The 20,257-nt window shown below is 35.7% G+C and overlaps 1 protein-coding gene across 4 annotated transcripts in view; it reads left to right on the plus strand.

The window, feature by feature from the left end:
• LOC106069108 (uncharacterized) overlaps positions 1 to 9,609 on the plus strand; it is a 30,714-nt gene extending 21,105 nt beyond the window's left edge. For all 4 annotated transcript variants that reach the window (XM_056028040.1, XM_056028041.1, XM_056028042.1 and 1 more), the window contains 4 exons: positions 364 to 448; positions 1,053 to 1,122; positions 2,154 to 2,278; positions 9,240 to 9,609. In XM_056028040.1, coding sequence (XP_055884015.1) covers positions 364 to 448; positions 1,053 to 1,122; positions 2,154 to 2,278; positions 9,240 to 9,576 — 617 coding nt within the window. In that variant the 3' untranslated portion in view covers positions 9,577 to 9,609. The remainder of the gene's footprint in view (positions 1 to 363; positions 449 to 1,052; positions 1,123 to 2,153; positions 2,279 to 9,239) is intronic.
• Positions 9,610 to 20,257: the final 10,648 nt, after the last annotated feature.

Raw genomic sequence — 20,257 nt, forward strand, 5'->3', positions numbered from 1 at the left:
GTCCACAAATGAGATTGGACCAAAAGCGCTCTGAGCATGCTATAAGCATGAAAGTAGCGCTATATAAAAGCTATAATAATAATCTAGTCCGTCAAAACGTGAAAGGCTTGCTGTTAAATCACTGCTAACTCTTTTGCAACTTTTTGTTGTTTGTGTCCGAAGGGAAGAAAAGTTTCAAAGTGTAATCAAAAAACAAAACAAACAAAAAAGAAACACATATAACTATATAAAGTTTTATGTAAAGTATATTTATTTCAATCTGTAGTACAATCACACACACATATATAAATTTAATTGACTCTCCAAGGGAAGTAAGAAATGTGCAACTAACTTAAATGTTATTCCAAGAATTTCCCTCCACAGTCGTGACCAGAACTAGTTTGTTGACTATACTTGCTGTCATCTTCTCCATCGTTCTGGTGGCTGCCGTTCTGCTAGTCTATCGAAGGTATTTCATTAGTGTTTTGTTTCTTTTACAAAGCTTATATCAACTCACTCTGTCTGTCTGGTAAAAAGTGTGTACACGTTATTTCTCCCACAACCATTCTAGTATCAAGCTGAAACTTCACACAATTATTCATTGAGATAGACAAGACATGAATCAATAAAAAAAAGTAACCAATTAGACAATAATTACTGGCAATCCAATATTTCTGTTTAATTACTACCAGGGAAACGTATGCTTCAATATTCACAGATGTGTTAGTTAAGTTCTATTTGTTTACCCTAGTTAAGTTTAGAGCACCTGACGACATAAACTAATGTATTTCCTATCTACTATAGAATGACGTCGCATACTATTATTAACTCTATTGTGTCAAGAAGATACAAGGCTAGGCCATCCTCTCAGTACCTATATGTGAAAGTGACAGTGTTATACTTTCGAGCGTTACATTTAAGATTTAAATAGAAGTTCTGAGTAGATTTGATTGGAAAGAAATGTTGACCTAGTAGTTTCCAGCTTCAAATGATTGACTGGACATTAATCAAATCAACTTCAGTTCTCTTGTACCATATTATAACACTAACAATGTCTGTATTACATTTGCTAGTCAAGTTCTTCTAGAACCGGATGGAAAGACCAGAGAATACTACCCTGAACCAATTCGACAGAAAATGGAGGTAAATCTCTACTTTCTATTTTAGAGGCCCCCGATAAGCCGCCACTAGTTTGATGTGGGCTGTCAGTCTATCTATCCCCGCCCTTTTGTCTGTCTGTGACGTTTGGATCTCAAAACTTAAAGTGCTGTTGAAAATTCTCTTGATTTCTTCATGCAAATTATAGTTCGTCCATCGTGGTTCGATGATGACCACTTTTGTCATTCAGGGGGCTGAGGGCTTTGCACTGGGTTTTGTGTCTCCTCATGTGGCTGGTGAGACCGTAAAGTTCGACTGCACACTGGGCAGGTTATCCCAGTTGGAGCTAGTGTGATTGGTCTTGCTTTTTTTTTCTCTGGCGCTTTTCTTCTGCCAGCGTTGTTCTCTTGTCCTCAGCAATTTGTGCGCCAGTTTTCACAGCGCGACGCCATGATGCTCTGTCATGTGCTTCTGTCTCCCATGTGGCTGGATCGATGCTGAAGGTTTTCAGAGAAGCTTTGAGGGTGTCTTCATGCAAAAAAAAAAAAAAAAAAAGGTTGAAACGGTTTTACTTTTTGGTCTTCTGAAAGCGAACCCCTTTGTTTTTTTTACTTAAATTTGCAAACATTTATTCCCACATTGAGACTTAGGAGAGAAATGAACCAAAGATTGTATTTGATGAACATATGAACGGATTTAGACATAATAAGCCAATAAGTTGAAAGCTATCAGTTGATGTATTTCGCTTAGAAAAGTATTTCTTACTGGATTGCCACACGGGGAAAACTCTCGTTCGTCCAATATCATTGTTGAAGTAAAAAAATGAAATTAATTTAAATTTGGCCATAAATTGGAGTAAAAAACAACAACCAACAAACATGGCGTCTGTACAGCCATTTTCTGATGTTTTATTAATTTGTATAATTTTCATTTTTTTTTTTAAATTATTAATTAAATTATTTGTTTGTGTGTGTGTGGGGGGGGGAGTAGACTTAAACTCTAGCCGATATAAATCTCCTGTCAATCCAGCACTCTAAATGTAATTCTATAACTTTCTAATGTCACAAAATGTTCAGACCTATCTTGGTCGAGAAACAGTCATACCAGAAGTTGGAACCGAGGCTCGTAAAATCTCCGTGATGTCAACAGGAGGCGGAGACCATAAGGACTCCTCGGTGAAAGAAGATGGGACTCCATCAACGTATGTATTCTACTGTAATAGTTTCATTCGTGCACCTCAAGTGGATGTCAGAAGAGCCGACTTTAGAAACACTGAGTTTATGGAGCACTGAGTAGTTTGGGAGACCATTGAAATATAGGCACAATATAATCATAATCGTATCATCACTCACCTAGCGCTAATTGTACCACTTGCAGTGAACGAAAACAACAAGAAACCTGCTATTACTTAGGTTGCACCTAGAACAACCAAGCCATTGTCGCGATCGAAACCGCAGCGGTTAAATTTACCAAAAAAAAAAAGTTTTTTTTATTCCCAATTTCTACCCAATATGTTTTTGAAAGTAGGCCTACATGATTATACTTCCTTTTGTTTGTTAAGCACTACCGGTATTTCAACTCTTTTTGCCTGTAAATTTCAATAGCATTAATTATTTTTTAAAATCGTATAAAATACAGACGTTACTTTAAAAAAAAAAAGTTAATTACTTGACATTGTATGAAAACAATTTTTGTCAGCCCAAACTGGGAGAGCTTCCATGTTTTTATAAAGCCGACATTAACTGAATTAGTGTGTGTGTGTGGGGGGGGGTTGTATATAAAAAGTTAAAAACAAAAATGAAATATATGTATAACTATCTATGTATATAATTCTCTTCTTCCCTCAAGAGTTTAAACGATAAGTAAAGGAAAGATCACTCTCTTATTTCTGCGGATAGTCCACGAGAAAACACAAGAGTAGTATTACAAAGTAAATTCGTCTATGTATTTTATCCATTCTTAACTACGTACAGAATTAATTTACGAACCTTGCGTGTAGCATAATCATAGAGTATATCATAATAATTCTGTTTCCTACATAGATCACGCTCAATACCAAGAATTACCAAATGTTTCAATCTATCTTTAAGAATTGTTGACCTTAAGTAATTCTTCACTAGTTTGAGGCGCGAGAAGCTTCTTTCACCAGGTGACACAATTACCGCTGATGCATAAAGCCGCGCCTAAGATTGGCGTTTTCCATATAATGACAATGTTTGTGTAGCGGTATATATTTCCTTATATTTTAAGGACTTCTTATATATCGTATATTCTGCGATTTCGGGAGATTTCCAGGAGTTCCTGGTAAATCGACAGGAGGGCGCGGGAAATCTGTTTTAAGTTATACAATGGTTTAATTTAATAATTTATACACCTTGAATTAGCGCGGTCCTATGAAAGTGAGGGTCCTATGAATCTATATATATATATATAATTCTCTTCTTCGCTCAAGAGTTTGGACGAGAAAAAGAAGTAACGGAAAGATCACTATTTTATTTCTGCGGATAGAGTTATCCCACGAACTTTACGAGCCTTGCGTGTAGCGAAGTCTTACAATGTATCATGAAAATTTTATTTCCTACACAGATAACGCTCAATAGCAACAATTCATAAATGTTTCAATCTATCTACGATAATTGTTGAAATAAAGTAATTCTTCATTAGTTTGAGGCGCGAGAAGCTTCTTTCACCAGATTACACAATTACGTCTAATGCATAATGCCGGTTTTATTTATCGCCCGTAGGATTGGCGTTTTCCATATTGAATGACACCCCAAAATAACAATTTTTGTCTATATATTTCATCAAATTTGTATGAGTTTTCAAAAGATTTTTAATAATTTTTGGAGATTGCCATGACTTTTTTAAATATTTTGCAATTTCAGGAGATTTCCAGGAGCTCCTGGTAAATCAGGCGGCCGCGAGAAATCTGTTGTTATAAAATGGTTTAATTTAATAATTTACACATAGAATAAATGCGGGTCCTATGAAAGTGTGGGGCCCACTGCGGTCGGATAGGTTGCTGTGGCCTATGGCCGGCTCTGCAAAATAGCGGCGTATGCTACGCCGCCAGTCGACTAATATATATAGTTCGTCCATCGTGGTTCGATGATGACCACTTTGTCATCAAGGGGGCTGAGGGCTTTGCACTGGGGTTTTATGCCTCCTCATGTGGCTGGTGAGACCTATGTGAGCCCGGAATGTTCGGCCGCACACTGGGCAGGTTATTCCAGCTGGAGATAGTGTCGTTTGCCTTGCTTTTCTTCTCTGGCGTTTTTCTTCTGCCAGCTTTGTTCTCTTTTACTCAGCAACCTGTGAACCAGTTTTCACAGCACGACGCCATGATGCTCTGTCATGTGCCTCTGTCTCCCAGGTGCCTGGGTCTATGCTGAACGCCTTCATAGAAGCTTTGAGTGTGTCCCCGAAGCGCTTTCTTTGACCACCTTGCGAGCGCTTTCCTTCGATTAGTTGGCCATACAAGAGTCTTTTAGGGATGCGGTGGTCTTCCATTCTGCAGACGTGACCTGCCCATCGAAGGTGGGACTGCATCAGAATTGTGTGGATGCTTTGCAGACACGCACTTAGAAGGACTTCAGTATCTTGTATTTTGTCTTGCCATTTGACATTCAGTATTTTTCTCAGACATGTCATGTGGAAGTGGTTCAGTTTCTTTGCATGTTTTCTGTACACTGTCCATGTTTCTAAGGCATAGAGCAATGTAGGAAGGATGACGGTTCTATAGACCCCTAGCTTTGTATTTGTGGTGATACCACGTCTGTTCCAGACATTTTTAGACAGTCTGCCATAGAATGCACTGGCCTTGGCGATGCGCAGGTCGATTTCACTATCGATTTTTCCATTTCTGGAGAGTGTGCTGCCAAGATATGTGAATTTGTCCACTGCGTTTATAACCTGTCCATTTATAGTGATGCTTGGATCCGAGTTTGCTTTTCCAGGAGCAGGTCGACTATTAGTATGTATTTGTATAACTATATGCCTTTTATTTAGATGCTTTGGATGGAGGTGAAAAAAAAGAGAATAGAATTCTTGGGTGAGAGAGCGTTACGACAGACGCAACTGTGATGACAAAAAAAAAACAAGATTACAAAGAGAGTTTGTGTTACACAAACTCAGAGGCGGCCCCCGTCGAAGTCGGATCCCTGTCGGATCTGCATATTCGCAAATAATATTCAAGAGGTGATTTAATTTTGATGGTCAAAAGTAATAATGTTTCAAAGATTCATTAGCCGTAAATTTAAATTTAAATTAAATTTAAAAAAGTAGATTAGTTTTAGTATATTAAAACATTGCAATATTGATCAAAACGTTTGGAAATGAAAATCTACACTTTAAGTTTAGAAATTGAAATTCTACATCTTAATCTAGTCTATTTTAGTCTAAACTAGATCTAGAAATTCTAGATCTAGACTCTAAAATAATTTTAATTAGAATATAAATCCAGATCTAGATATACTGTAATAAAAATCTAGATCTAGTTTTAAAAATCTAGATTAGATCTAAATCGAGATATCATTCCTTTTTTAAACGCGAGTCACATAACGAGGCTTAATAAACATTACTATACCGAGTTCTTTTTTCATTTCATTTGAAGAATTCATTCCATATGACGTCAAAGGAAAAAAAAAACACTAAAAATCACCTTCATCAATAAGAGCCATTTATCGAGTGTTCATAGACTGGTGCACCGAGTGCGTTCTTTTAGCATTTCATTTAAAGAATTCATTCCATATGACGTCAAAGGAAAAAAAAACACTACGTCACACGGCTTAGTTAGACTAAAATATGTTTTCATTAATACAAGCAATTTTTTCGAGGGTTAATAGACATTGGTGCACCGAGTGCGTTCTTTTAGCATTACATTTAAAGAGTCATTCATATGACGTCAAAGAAAAAAAATTCCATTACCTCACAATATGCTAGTACCGGTACCATAAAAAATGTCTTTATTTACACGAGATATTTAACGAGGGTTCATAGACATTGGTGCACTGAGTTCTAATAGAATTTATTTAAAGAGGATCAAAGCCGCATTGTTTTTGCGTTTTGTCTGTCAGTCGGTCTGTCCGTCATCTTGATATAAAAAAAACAACAACTAAAAGTTATTAAAAATTGATTAACCTTTATTTTACGTTTCAAAACATCGCAATAATTTTTAGGTATGAACACAATTGAAAAGTTTATATAATAGAATGTTCCGGATGTTTGTATAAATAGTAAAAGAAAAAGAGAATTTCAGATAAATGTAATACCGTTAATTAAATTTTTTGGATGGTCTCGTATAAAAATTAGATGTAGGCCTACTACAGCCATGTGGAGAGATTTTCATACCTTACTTTGGTGTTTGGATTCTGTTTTCCTTAAAAATCGGAACATAATATTAACGATAATTAGATTTTTTAATGTTATAGGTAGAAAGTTAAATGTACTGTAAGAGAGTAGTGAGTTAAAATATTTTTCATAAAATTCCGTAAAAACATTATTTCGTAAATGAGAAGATTATTTGTTTATTAATTAGAAGAGGGAGTTCAAACAATTATTTGGCGTTAGTAGATTTTTAAAAAATTCGGAACTTTCTGGCGACGATTTGTAAGAAACAAAATCCGGAACATTCTTTATCGATTACAAAACTTCTATGTTATGTTTCAGCAAGAAAATTAAATGTCTAAAAAGTAATTTTCAGTAATCAATTCTAGTAAATTACTTTTCTTTAAAGACCTGAACAACCTATTGTCGATATTTTTTAAATTTGTTTAAAGATGAAAATACGGAACAATTTGATATTGATAACCAAATTATAGTGACACATTGTCAAATAATATAAGTGTAATATTAGTAAATTATGCGATTTCAAACAATCATTAGGCATAATTCATGTCTTATAAAACAATATCCGGAACATTTTTACACTTAATGAAAATAAGTCAGTATAGAGATTTTGATTTAGCATTAATATGCTATTTACATAAAAAACGGAACAACATATTATTGATAATGTGTTTTTGCAACGTTTAAGCATGGAAATTGAATGTAATATAAATTAGAAGAGCAAACAAACATTTGTTGGGGTTGATTAGTTTTGCACCAAAAAAATCCGGAACAATCAATTTTTAGATAATTAAAACTATTGAGATGTTACGGGAGGAAAATTAAAGGGTAAATCAGATTTTCAATTGCTTTTAGAGTTCTAGTTTTTTTAATCTAATCGTGACGGACAGACCGACCAACAGACAAAAACGCACAAAAATAATATTTTTTTATTCGGATGGGGGCACTAAACAAAAAATAAATAAAATCTGATTTTTTAAAAAAGTTTAAGGAATTGGTTTAGCACCTAATCATGTTGCGACGTTACGCTACTGCACGAAAATCGCTGCATAAAAAGTCCTTTTAAAAAAATGTGCGTTATATTTACATTTAGCCTTTATAAACAAACAGAAATGTTTTCTTTTTAATTTTAGCAGCTAGTTGACCAGAAAAAACATCTTTAACTATTATATATATTTGTTGTAAACATTTCCTGTACATTTTTAAAATATATTTGACTTAGTGATACTGAAAATACACATAAATTGTCCATATTTGTTAGCATATTGTAACATTGCCTCCCTTACATTTACGTAATTGTTTTAGAATTGGTGTATTTTTATGAAAAAATCGCTTGCATAATTAATTTTATAAATTAAACGGTTTGCTTTTAGAAAACCAAAAGTAGCCGTTGCACCTAAACTTTTTAAGCTGCATTTAATGATGAAATAATATTTTTCATATCTCTTCTAGTTTTCGAGATCTGAGTGTGACAGACGGACAGACGGACATTTTGCACAAACCTAATAGCGGCTTTTTCCCCTTACGGGGGCCGCTAAAAAGGCTCAAACCAAATAGCAACATAGAGCTTGTGAAATACTTTCCTATTGAAGAAGCCAAAGACAAGTCAGTGATTGTAGGTAGAATGAATTGGGGACGGGGCCACGGAAAGGGCTGGGAGAGGAAAAGGTGATACTAGAATTCTCATTCCAAAATAGGTGTTGTGTGTGTGTGTGTGTGACTTAGGCGGATCTTTCTATTTCATACTAAAAGTACTAACAGAAATGATTATGTAGGGAGGGCGTTTTAAAGCGTGTCATTCCAATGAAACCTCCTATGTTATTTGAGCGTTAAGATTGGAAGGCCCCTGCCATTGAACCATCAAATATTTCGATTAAGAACTAAAAAAGCAATAGAACATTCAGTTCGTGTAAATAAGACTATTTAGTCCTGTTAAGGTGGAGAGTCGGTGGGCTGAAGAAGTGATCATCAAATGTATGGGCCGGTTCGATTCAACGTATTATTAACTAGAATTCGCTGGACAAAGGAATCTATTGGGGGAGAGGGGCTTTAATGGTGGGCCATCCTGATGTTACTGTTATGGAACAAAAAAAATGAAGATTCCATTGCAAAGTAAACAATATTTAGCTAGGATACTGCTAGTGTGTGTGGGGGTAGCCTCCACCGAGTGACCAACTCCAAAGTAAGCGATGTACTCTCTGAAAGTGAATGTGCTTTTTGAGCAAGCAGAGGCAGATCTGGTATTGATTTTTTTTCTTTTTTTTTTTTTTAAACGCGACAATGTCAAAGAACAAACCTGGACCTAAACACTGTCTTATCGATCGTACCAAAAGATGACATGGTATGTCTCGGTGACTTGTGGAGGGTTTTATCTCAGCTTGGAAGACCTCCAAGATGTATCTTTTTTCTCAAACAACTGCACGAGTCGACTTCTGCTAGAGGGCATCTACATCAAGTGCCGCACTGAAGGCAGCATATTGACTTATAGCGATTACTTCCCATATTAAAATAAAGAGATGATTGTTACTGAGTTTCTTTACGCCGGTGATTATTACTGGGTTTCTTTACGCTAATGATTGAGCCCTTTTTGAGCACACCGAAAAAAAAAAATACAGGAAGTCTTTAAAATGTGAAATAATAATATTAATAAATATTAATAATAATAATAATAATAATATAGCAAACTAGTTAATTCTTTTCAGTGAGTGTGTGTTTTTTTTAAAGATAAGTTTGTTTTGTCTTTATCTAATGAATGAACCCTTTCCCCCTGATCTTTGTCTACTATGACACTGTATAATCTTTTTCTATGATCCAAGGGTTTCAGATAGTGTTCAACACAAGTATCAAACTGAAGATCGTGGTCGGAACGCTCGAATGTCTGTTGCAGGTTTGGCGGCTGCCCGCTTGTCCGGTACATATGATCCGAGGTCCAGAAAAAGCATAAAAGGGAAAGACAAGCTAAAACACCAAGAACAGAGAAAGCATTCGGAAGTGCCACCTGGCAAGTATCGCGCTTCCGTTAATAGCAAGGGAAGATACAGCATCGATGATAAACACGGCCAGAGATCCAGCTCCTTTGACAGGGACAGTAATCTTTCCCTAGTTCAGCGCAAATCTATTAATAGTTATCGGGTGACTGGTCCTAAAGATTAAATAGCTGTATTCTTTGTCTTTTGTTTTTGACAATCACGCTTGAAAAAAAAAAATAAAAAAAGTTGAAAAACAAAACTCCTTTTCAAGAGATTCTACATTTCAATGTTTCTTGTTTACGTCTTGGACAAATGGAAACGTTGACAGTACAGCATTGGGAGGAAATCTTCATGTAATCATAGTGTTAACTTCCAACTTGTAAAACCTTTCACTTGAACACACTATGAAACCATTTCACTATGAAACCAAAATTACACCATTTCACTATGAAACCATTTCAATCCTAAAAGCGTACTTGATGTGCAGGGTTAGGTTAGAACACTAATGACTTTTCTCATTACCTTCAGAGTGAAGAATCGTACATTAAATGTAGAGTGACCATGAACCACTGGCGGATCCAAGGGGGGGGGGGGGCGGTAGGGGCGATCGCCCCCCCCCCCCACTCGGCCAACCCCCCCCCCCAGAAGGGGGGAGGCGGACGAATTATAGTATAGAATTCACACAATTTGTATGCGAATTTATTACTTATGTTAATAATATATACTAATTATTTATATTTCAACCTATTTTTAGATTATTTCGCCTCCCCCCTTCTAGTATTTTGGCCGATTTGGTAGGGTCGGGAGGGTCGATGGCATCAATCCGCCCCCCCCCCACCATAAACGTTCGAGTGTGGGGGGGCGGTCCTATTTATTTGTAGAAATCACAGCTTGCTAACAGAATCAATTAAAGATCTATATGATTAAAACTTGTTATTGGTATTTTAACCGGTCTTTATATAATTTCGTTCACCTGTTAGCCGATTGGAAGGGGAAGAGCGAATACCTCCACCGCCCTTCCTATCTAAACCCTTTGAGTGGTGGGGGGGGCGGTCCTACTTTTATGGAGAAATCATAGTATGTGAACAAAATTAGTCGAATATCTATATAATATAAACAGGTGGAAGTGCGATACATGCAATCCCCTTCCCCCCATCGGACAAACCAATACTTTTTCTTTTTGTATTATTGTAAGAAATTACAAAATTAAAAAAATCTGTCACTAATATAATTTATATATGCTATAAAGTAAATTCTTATATCGAGTCGCCCAACCCCTATTCTTTAATGCAAAATGCAATCAATAGCAGAAATTATAAAAGGAGCGAAAATTAATAGTTTTCATTTTACCGCCCTTGCCCTTTCCAGACAGAGTTTGTGTAATTTGACATGAAAAGTTATAATTCAAACGAAATTTTTCAATATAACAGTCACGGTTGAGATGAGTTCAAAAGACAGATAATCTTTTCCTAGTCGACTTTTTCCAACCTTTACTCTATCTCATATTTTTCTAGTTAAATAAATTTAGGACTATACCTCACAATGTAATCTAGAATTTTATTGAATATTATTAATCGAATATTTTTTTTTTCGGCGGCGATCCTCAAAACCTTAATCTAAATATGTGGGGTATCTAATCTTTTCAAAGAACAAATCGGTTTTATTTGCAATGTATTAAGGGATTATAAATTCATATTAGAATATTTTTCTCATTATTCAAAAGGCACTTTATAATAGAATAATGAGCTGTAGGGCACGAGAATGCGTTACTGCAGTGAAGAATGCCAGAAAACGCTTTTAGCGTCGAGGCTTCGCCCCAAACCTCACTGATGAATAATAAGCTGTAGATGTCAGAAGAAGGCGTTTCTGCAGAGAAAAATCAAGAAAACGCTTTTGGGCGCCGGGGCTTCGCCCCGAACCCCACTGAAAAAGCTTACAGCGCTCTCCCAGACCCCCAAGCTTGCAAGAGAAAGACTGGGTTTTTTTTCTGTTTTTTTCGCCGAAGATTGAGAAACAGTCTTATTTTATTCTCATATATCGAATATATATATATATATATATATATATATATATATATATATATATATATATATATATATATATATATATATATATATATATATATATATATATGCTGTACGCACGTTTATGCATAGGGTTAGGGTTTACTGGGCGTTAGGGTTAGGGTTTGAAAAAAAAATCGCCCCCCCCCCCACTCCAAAGTTCTGGATCCGCCAGTGCCATGAACACACATCACTGCAAGCTGGTTACAGTTGCAGCTGTAACACATTGGGTTCTCGTATTTTTCAGGTGGTTCAAGAATATCTAAGTGGGCCCCCTCCCCCCAGTAAGACAAACTTAGTGTGTGACAAGAAAAATGTAGAAATACGAATGTATCGGTAAATTTATCAAAAGACATTGCAATGCATAGATTTTACAATTTTTAAAATAAGTAATAATATCATTTTGTTTGATTCAGTTAGGACTCCGTACAGATATCAGAGTCTTTAAAGTCAATGTTAGAACAAATTCTTTTATATTAAGTAAATAACTTAAAGGTGTTTCAGATGAACAAACAAATGTGGGTTTTTTGGGTGTTTTTTTTTTTAGTTTCTTTCCCCATTATACACATCCACATTACGAAACTAGACAATATGTTTATTTAAAGTTCATGTTATGAATAGTTGTATCAATTAGTTTGTATCATTCATGTATATTAAATGGGTAATACATCTAGACTAACAATAAACAAGCATTTGGTTTTTTTTAAAGGAGCGGGAAAACGATCGAACTCATGGCCGATATTGTAGCCACTCTGCTAGTGAAGTTCTTTTGAATCAAACATTGTTCTATAGGCTCGTTGTAGTGCAAGCTTGGGTTCACTTAGACGACGACCTATAAAGGGAACTAATTCAGCCTATACCACTACTTCCGTCAAGTACAATAAAAGTTTGTACACGTTATTTCTCCCACACCCAATCTAGAATTATGCTGAAATAGTGCACAATTATTTCTTTTACCTGACAACACAAGAGTCAATATAAAAACAAAAAAAAAAACAATTAGTTACCGGTAATTAACTATAGGTATAAGTTGAATTAGTCCCCTTGAGGACTCGAGCCCTGAGTAAACATTCTTTTATGCATTTAAAAACGATCATATTGTTGTAACTCCGCGCCCGCGCCACACTGATGGTGCGCATGAGAGCACCATTGAACACAAGCAGTAGAAGACATGTTGAGACAGGAAGAAGGACTGTTGTGGATCCGGCTAAAGTGATGGAAGTCCAGGCTGTCTTGACTCGAGAGAACGTCCTTTGTGCTATCTATGAACTGAGTTGAGGACCTGGGACGGCACTGAGAAGGGTGTCGGTGGTCTGTATTGGATTTAAGTAGGAAAGGACTGGTGTCACTTGAGATAGGACATTCTGGGACTTGATGGCTGAAGTCCATGCCTGTTTGTACTGTAAATAAATACCTAGTTTATTATTACCTCCTGCCTTTCGTTGAGTGCCTACCTTAGAGTTACAACAATATTAACATTCACCAAGATACCCCCTTCTTTCCTCCACCTTTCACAACTGGTCCAGACAAGTGTTAGGATCAGATCGCCCGGGTACGCTGTTCTGCCTCACCGTGGCACCTGGGTGGAAAAGGCTACTTGAGGGGGTAGCTAGGCTAAATGAATGGCGAAAAATAACTCCCGTGGGGATTGCACGGGCGGGGTTGCAAAAGAGTCCCCATAAACCTGTCACACATCCATGCGCTGTTCCTCAAAGGGACCGTTACATAAATGGCGTGTCCCCCACGGTTAGCTTGGTACAACGAAGGAAAATGGCGGAGGCTCCCGGTGTCCTCGGCCTTCGGACATGTGCAGCCAAGCATGCGTTGGGGGCCAAAGGCATCGGAAATAGCAATGCTTTACATAGGCATTGACTCAGGTCTCTCTCAAACAGAACTGTGTTCACACAGGTTGTTGTTTGTTTTTTTTTACTGTTTGGCGTCCAAACAGGTGTTTTTTTTTTCAAACTTTGGGCTAGAAGAGCCTTCGGCTCAGCTCATAAGACGATCAAACGGATCAGATCGCAGTGAGAAAGTTAAACAATAACAATTTGAGAAATGTGTATAAGCGCAAAGATTTATTATATCTAGGTCGATAATAGGCTACACAAAATTACATGACTGATCCAAACTAATTGGTACAATTGCACTTAATATAAACTTTGTTGTTGTTGTTTTTTAAGTATTTTTTAAAATGTTTGTAACGGTATTATTCGTTTAATTGTAAGAACAGCAAATGAAGCCAAATACCTGCTCTGTGTCATAGAACTTCTCATAATTTTGATCAATCGCAATTTCGCCTAATGACCGCCCTGTTGAACAATTTATGATAAATGGCGCACATTGGATCTCCTTGTACATTTGGCTAGAACTGTATTGCCCAAAAGGTCTATCTCTATTATCACGGTTTAACATTGGACTCGATAGGTCTGGGAAACCAAAAATTCTCGACCTGTATAACGACATGTATGCACTACGCAAGACAGCAGGGTTTCTGTCCAAGGCTTTTGCAAGAGAGGATTTGAGCCTCTCAAGCCCTCACTCCAATGGAGTTTGATGATGATGCTCACGGTTTAAAACTATGGACCTTTGATTTCCTGTCAAATTTCAATATTCGTATCAATTAAACCTCAAGTTTGGAAGCCAAGAACTTATCCACTCAGCCCCTCTGTGGGCCCCTAAAAGCTAGATTATTTGTGGATTGCTTTCAATGATTTGAGAACGTAAGGCCTACATATGTAGCCTATAGGGTATTGAAGTTAAAGAATTGTGCTGGTACCAAGTTGAAAGTGATTTTAGTGGAAATGAACATAAAAGATTATTTACCTGCAAACAACAGACTTAAAACTTTTTTGAAATAAGAAACATGTTTTACAAGTTAGGTTGAATGTTCTATGCAAAATATTTATTATATATATATATATATATATATATATATATATATATATATATATATATATATAATATATATATAAATAAATATATAATTATATATATATCAACTTGTTATATCACTCTTGCTTATACTTAATTCCAATCTATCTTTGACATTATAATTACTGTTTATTGCCGATCTTAAGTTTGGCTACGTTACCTTTATATCAAACTCAGGATAGATTCTTTTAAGTACAAGTTGAAATAATCCTATGTTCAATATCAATTTGTTTGATTGTAATTGCTAATTGTAAACTAAAAAGTATAATTTGAAGATAAATGAGGATTGCAGTATTTCCCGTGGCTACGCAGCTCCAATAGTGACCTACATTTTTTGCCACATTCCAGGACAAGCATAACCATTGTTCACCGGTGGTCGATTAAGATGTTCTTTTCGAATTTTACATCTGACCTCAGCAGAGGATTCTCTCAAATGTGTACCCCGCGTTCTTTGTGACTTTTTGCTAATACTATTTAATTAAAAAGATAAAATACCTGCTTTATATAGCTGATCAATGTTTGTAAGAGAGATTGCTTGGATCTTAATAACTAAATGAATGATAGGTTTTAAAAAAACAACCTTTTTTTTTTACCCCACCCCTGAAAAAATGTATGAAAGAGTTTATACAATTCTAATGACAGTTCTATAGATGTAGACTAACAAGACGTGTGCTTCTTGAATGTCTATTAACTATATAGAGCCTACATGTGGGGAGCTGTCGTGTCTGTTCAAGATCATCAAGACCTAATAAAAAAAAAAGTATAATGGTCAAACACGAGTTTTCCCAGTGAGGCCAATTAGCTAGTAATTCTTTTCACAAAAATATACATCAACTGTCAAATTTCTATGAAAGTCGTTAGAGCCATTTTTGAGAACTGTGTCCAGGTTGCCAAATGAAAAGATGCCACGGGTAATACATTATTCGAAACATTTCTGAGTCCATAGGATAGGACACATGTTTCCTAGTGTTTCATTTCTCTGTAGCGCCACACTGGGATGGATGGACAGTGTGTCATTACAAGATACTTTTACAAAAACTAGTTGTATTGTCCACTTATAGTGAATGGCATAAACAGAACATTACATTTTAAACAAGAACTGTAACAATAACTTATTAACAAATATTTTCTTTTATTTACATAAAGTTGCAGACCTAATCCCCATACAAACTGTGATGACTCCAGTTTAGATCATGATGGGGAAGAGTGTGCTGAGGAATCTTCAAGTCTTTCTTTCTTGACTTTTTGTACCTCTTGTACTCTCATCTCCAAATCCTGTACAACAAACAAGTATTATACAAGTACTAGAGATTAAACACATTTGTCAAGAAATCTAGTAATAAGGAGAAACCTAAGTCATAGACCAATCAATACATTCCTTTAATTCAACCCTTTGACTTTGAACAAATGCTTTCATTTATTTAGTTCACTGATAAAAAATTGTAACTTTTTAATAAAATTTTGATTAATAAGGTCATGGTGACATTGTAGTAGAAACAGTCACTAAAAAAAACAATTAAACAGTGTAAAAAAAATTGTCACTCCATGTTGAAAAAAAAAACTGAAAAAATACTTCACACTCCACATACTGATTGCCTGTTTGGTCTTAAACTTAATTCTCAGAACTTGTCTATGTTTATACAGCGAAATGATTCCATATCATATTTCAATTGGTCATTGCTTTGTACAAATGCATTAGAGCTGTTAAAAAGGCATTGAATGAGATACTATACAATGTTGCTGGGTATGCTTTGTAACAAAAGAATATACAATACTTTACACAAATGTTGCAAGGAAAGGTTACATTTAAACTGACATCAGTAGCAAGTTTCAAGTTTCAAATATATTTATTTGTAAAAATACATTTAAACATTTAGAGTTCTTTAAAAAAAAAAAAAAAAAAAAAAATTTCACACATTTAATTACGGGTGTTGTACCAGAATTTTCATGAGAATTTTATCATTATAGAAATGAACTCAATGGGAGTGTGCAGTCTGTGTCACTACAATGATAAAGACCAAACAATACCAGTACCATACCTGTAAAGGTCTATAAAACATATGTACAGTCTGTGCTCCAGCAAACATAAACAATAAAGATGTCAAACCAGCCATTAAATATCTTGGCCAGGAAGTGCCAGCAGGCATATTAAAGAATCTCCTCAGTATTCACAAGATTAAAGATGAGACCTAATTGGAATCAGGTGTTTTGTTCTGCTAATTTGGCAGCCTCTTTTTTCTTGTAAATGTCATCTGTTCAAATAAAAATAAAATAGAAATGAAATTAACACAATGCATTTTATTTCAGAATGACCAATTTGCACTTTATTTCAAATCAATTTCATAAATAATAGTTTATATTAAATATAATTTAAAAGAAAAAGATTTTCTTTTGTGTTTCTAGAAATAAACAAAATTGAAGCTGAAGTAACAATTGTAATAAAAACAATATAACTGAAACATGCTAATGTACCACAAATTACATTACAGATATAGTATAAAAAAAAACATTGAAAGAAAATCTGTTATCAGCAAGCTCAGTATAAATAGAGGACAGGAAAATATAATGAGTTTGAGTGATACTAAACCTGACAAAGTACAAGTCAATGCTGCCAGTGTTATCTTAGTAATTTAGTACTCTGATTTCCTTTGCTAAGCAAGTGAGTCATAGACATGACTAAATGTCATCATAATTCTAACAGATTTGGGTTTGGTGTCGTGGCAACTTCAGCAGCTTGAAGATCAGAAATAAGACCAAGTTCTGTAACACTACTGTCCCCAGAAGTTTTCTGAGGTACAGATTGAAGAAGAGAACCCAATCTCTGGGATATACTACTAACTAGAGGGGTGATGGAACAAGCTGGGACTTGGTACAACATGCAGTCATCAAACATTAATCTGGTTATTTTCATTTAATTCTTTAAGTTTATCTTCAAGTTGTTTATCAAGTTGAAGAGATTTAATGATTTAATGATTGCATCCCTCTCAGCTAGTTTTTTAGCATTAGAGGTTTTAATTTTCCTCAACAGCTTTTGGTGTTTTTTCTTTTGTGTCAAATATATTTTTTTTTAATTTAAACTTTTCTAGCTTGTCCTAACCTGGCGACACACCTTCATGGAGGACCTCAGAACAGTGGACACCAGATGGGAAGAGGCTTCAGACATTGCCAGTGACAGATCATTATGGAGACAGCTTGCCGCCCAATGCGCCGAACGGCGCGGGAGGACCTAAGTAAGTCTAAGTAAGCTTGTCAGCTTCAATTTGATTGTTATGTAATTTATTTTCTAAATTTTTAATTCTTCTATCTTTCTTATTAGATTGTCTGAAATTTTTAATCAAGCTTTTGGTGTTTTTTCTTTTGTGTCAAATATATTTTTTTTAATTTAAACTTTTCTAGGTTGTCAGCTTCAATTTGATTGTTATGTAATTTATTTTCTAAATTTTATTCTTCTATCTTTCTTATTAGATTGTCTGAAATTTTTAATCAGGCTAGACTCAGAGTTAATTTCAGATTTTAGTAAAGAATTTTTGTTTCTGGTTCATTCTATGTTTAAATGTTTCTTCACTTCTTGCCTAGGACAAAAAAGAAAGGGGACTTTTTAATTTTTGTTTCTGGTTCGTTCTAGGTTTAAATGTTTCTTCACTTCTTGCCTGGGACACAAAAGAAAGGGGACTTTTTAATTTTTGTTTCTGGTTCGTTCTAGGTTTAAATGTTTCTTCACTTCTTGCCTGGGACACAAAAGAAAGGGGACTTTTTAATTTTAGCTTGCAAGAAGGTAATTCATCATTACTTCTTACATTTAGTTCAATTGATTGAGAAATATTCGACATTTCTATAGCGTGTGTTGGGGTTTCATCAGGGTTAGGAGAAATTGTGCAAAGTAAATGGGGAAAAATCTGACAGCAAATATTTTGAATTTCTGTCAAATATTTTGGAATATCCTTCATATACTTGACATGGGTGCACTGAATTAAACTATAAATATGGGGCAATAGGGAATCCATAAGTAGAAGCAATGATTTTAGCAGTGGTTGTAAGAGAGTGCTGACTGCAGATAAATTAGGAGAACATGTCCTTTCAGGCATAGTCTACTGGTACTTTCAAGTTGTGAGTCATTATAATTTTCAATTCGAAACTTATATATGAAGCAGTGCCCTCCACATTTGAGCGGAATAATAAAGTCTGTCTTATTCAAAGTCTTGGCAAATCAGAGATTCAATTTAGTTTTGAGTTTTTGGCACATCTGCACACTTTAGGCCATGTCATGCCCTAGATTTAATTTAAATTTAGATGCACATCTTTATTCTTAGGAAATGTTAGGAAAGAATCCAGAGGCAGAGTGCTAATCGTGTATCTCAATCTCACTTTATAAACTTATTACTATGCAGCATGGGCGTAGCCAGGATTTTTTTTCGGGGGGGGGGGGGGGGGGGGGGGGGGTTGGGGTTGAATTTTTAGCTACCCACCCCCCGACCCCCCCCCCCCCCCGGGAAAAAAATTATATGTATTTATGTGTGTGTGTGTACATAATCTTTATTACATTCTGACCCTTCATTCTTTCGGAAGACGTTTATTGTGCCCTAGAATAGGTTCTTCCATGAGTTAGTGAAAAAATTGTAGATTCCCCGACATTACTAGCAAAGGGGTCTGGGGGAGCGCTAGGAGCTCCACCAGCGCGGGGCAAAGCCCCGCCACCAAGCACTATTTCTGATATTGAAAACCAACAAAATGCATATTCTGAGGTATCTACAGTGCATTTTCCTGCTATTAAAAAGTTCTATTTCAAAAACCTAATGTGTTATTCTTACTGACTTAGACCCTCCCTCGTCGTTCGGAGCATTTGACGTCAAGCAGTTTCCATAAAAATCTGTCACTGGTAATGTCTGAAGCCTCTTCCCACCTACCATGAGGACCTCCATGAATGAGTGGCGTCAAGTTGTACTAGGATGTCATTGCAACTCTTCTTATGCGTAATTCATTTTGTCGGAGAATATGTCCCGCAAACCTCATTCGTCGTTCTCTCACAATCTTACTAAGGGGTCGACTCACAGTTCGGCATAGGATTTCCTTGATTTAGATCCGATCTCTATAACTGACTCCTGAAATCTGTATTAGCCATCTTTGTTGAGCTATATTTAGTGTTTTTCGATTTCGGTAGATGACTATTCACTGCAGTTTATTAATGGAGCCCTGCCAATGGTAAAAATAAGTAACCTCTCTTGAATACGCTCTTGGAATTAAGTAACTGTAGTTTGCTTTAGATTTTATATCGAAAAGAGAAGTTTTATCGTCAAAATCTTCTGTTGAGGGTTTTCCACCTCAAATGCTCTGTAGGGGGATCTTAGACTCAAAACCATCTGGAGGGGTTTTAAACTTTAAAAAAAAAGCCATCTGTAGAAGAAACTCAAAACCCCCAATTGGCTTGGCTACGCTCAAATAATTTTAGTGTGTAATTTGCTTTTTTTTTATATTGAAGATGTATTTTTAGCACCAAACCCCTCTGAATGGGGGTTTAAACTCAAAACCCCTTTCGGCAACGCTCATAGCATTTTGAGTGCGTAATTTGCTTTTTTTCTTACACTGAAGATGGCAGGGGGTTTAAATTCAAAACCCCTTTGACTACGCTCATAGATTTTAGAGTGAGTAATTTTCTTTTATTTAAATTGAAGAGGTACTTTTTAGCTTCAAACTCCACTGGAGGGGAGTTTAAACACAAAACCCCATAGACTACACTCATAACATTTTTAGTGTATAATTTGCTTTTTTTATTATTAAAAGGAGGTATTTTTTACCTTCAAACCCCACTGAAGTGGGGTTTAAACTCAAAACTGAGTCAAAACCCATTTAGCTACGCTCATTACATTTTGAGTG

Source organism: Biomphalaria glabrata, chromosome 4, assembly GCF_947242115.1.
Source record: "Biomphalaria glabrata chromosome 4, xgBioGlab47.1, whole genome shotgun sequence".
In the NCBI taxonomy this organism is placed as follows: Eukaryota; Metazoa; Mollusca; class Gastropoda; family Planorbidae; genus Biomphalaria; species Biomphalaria glabrata.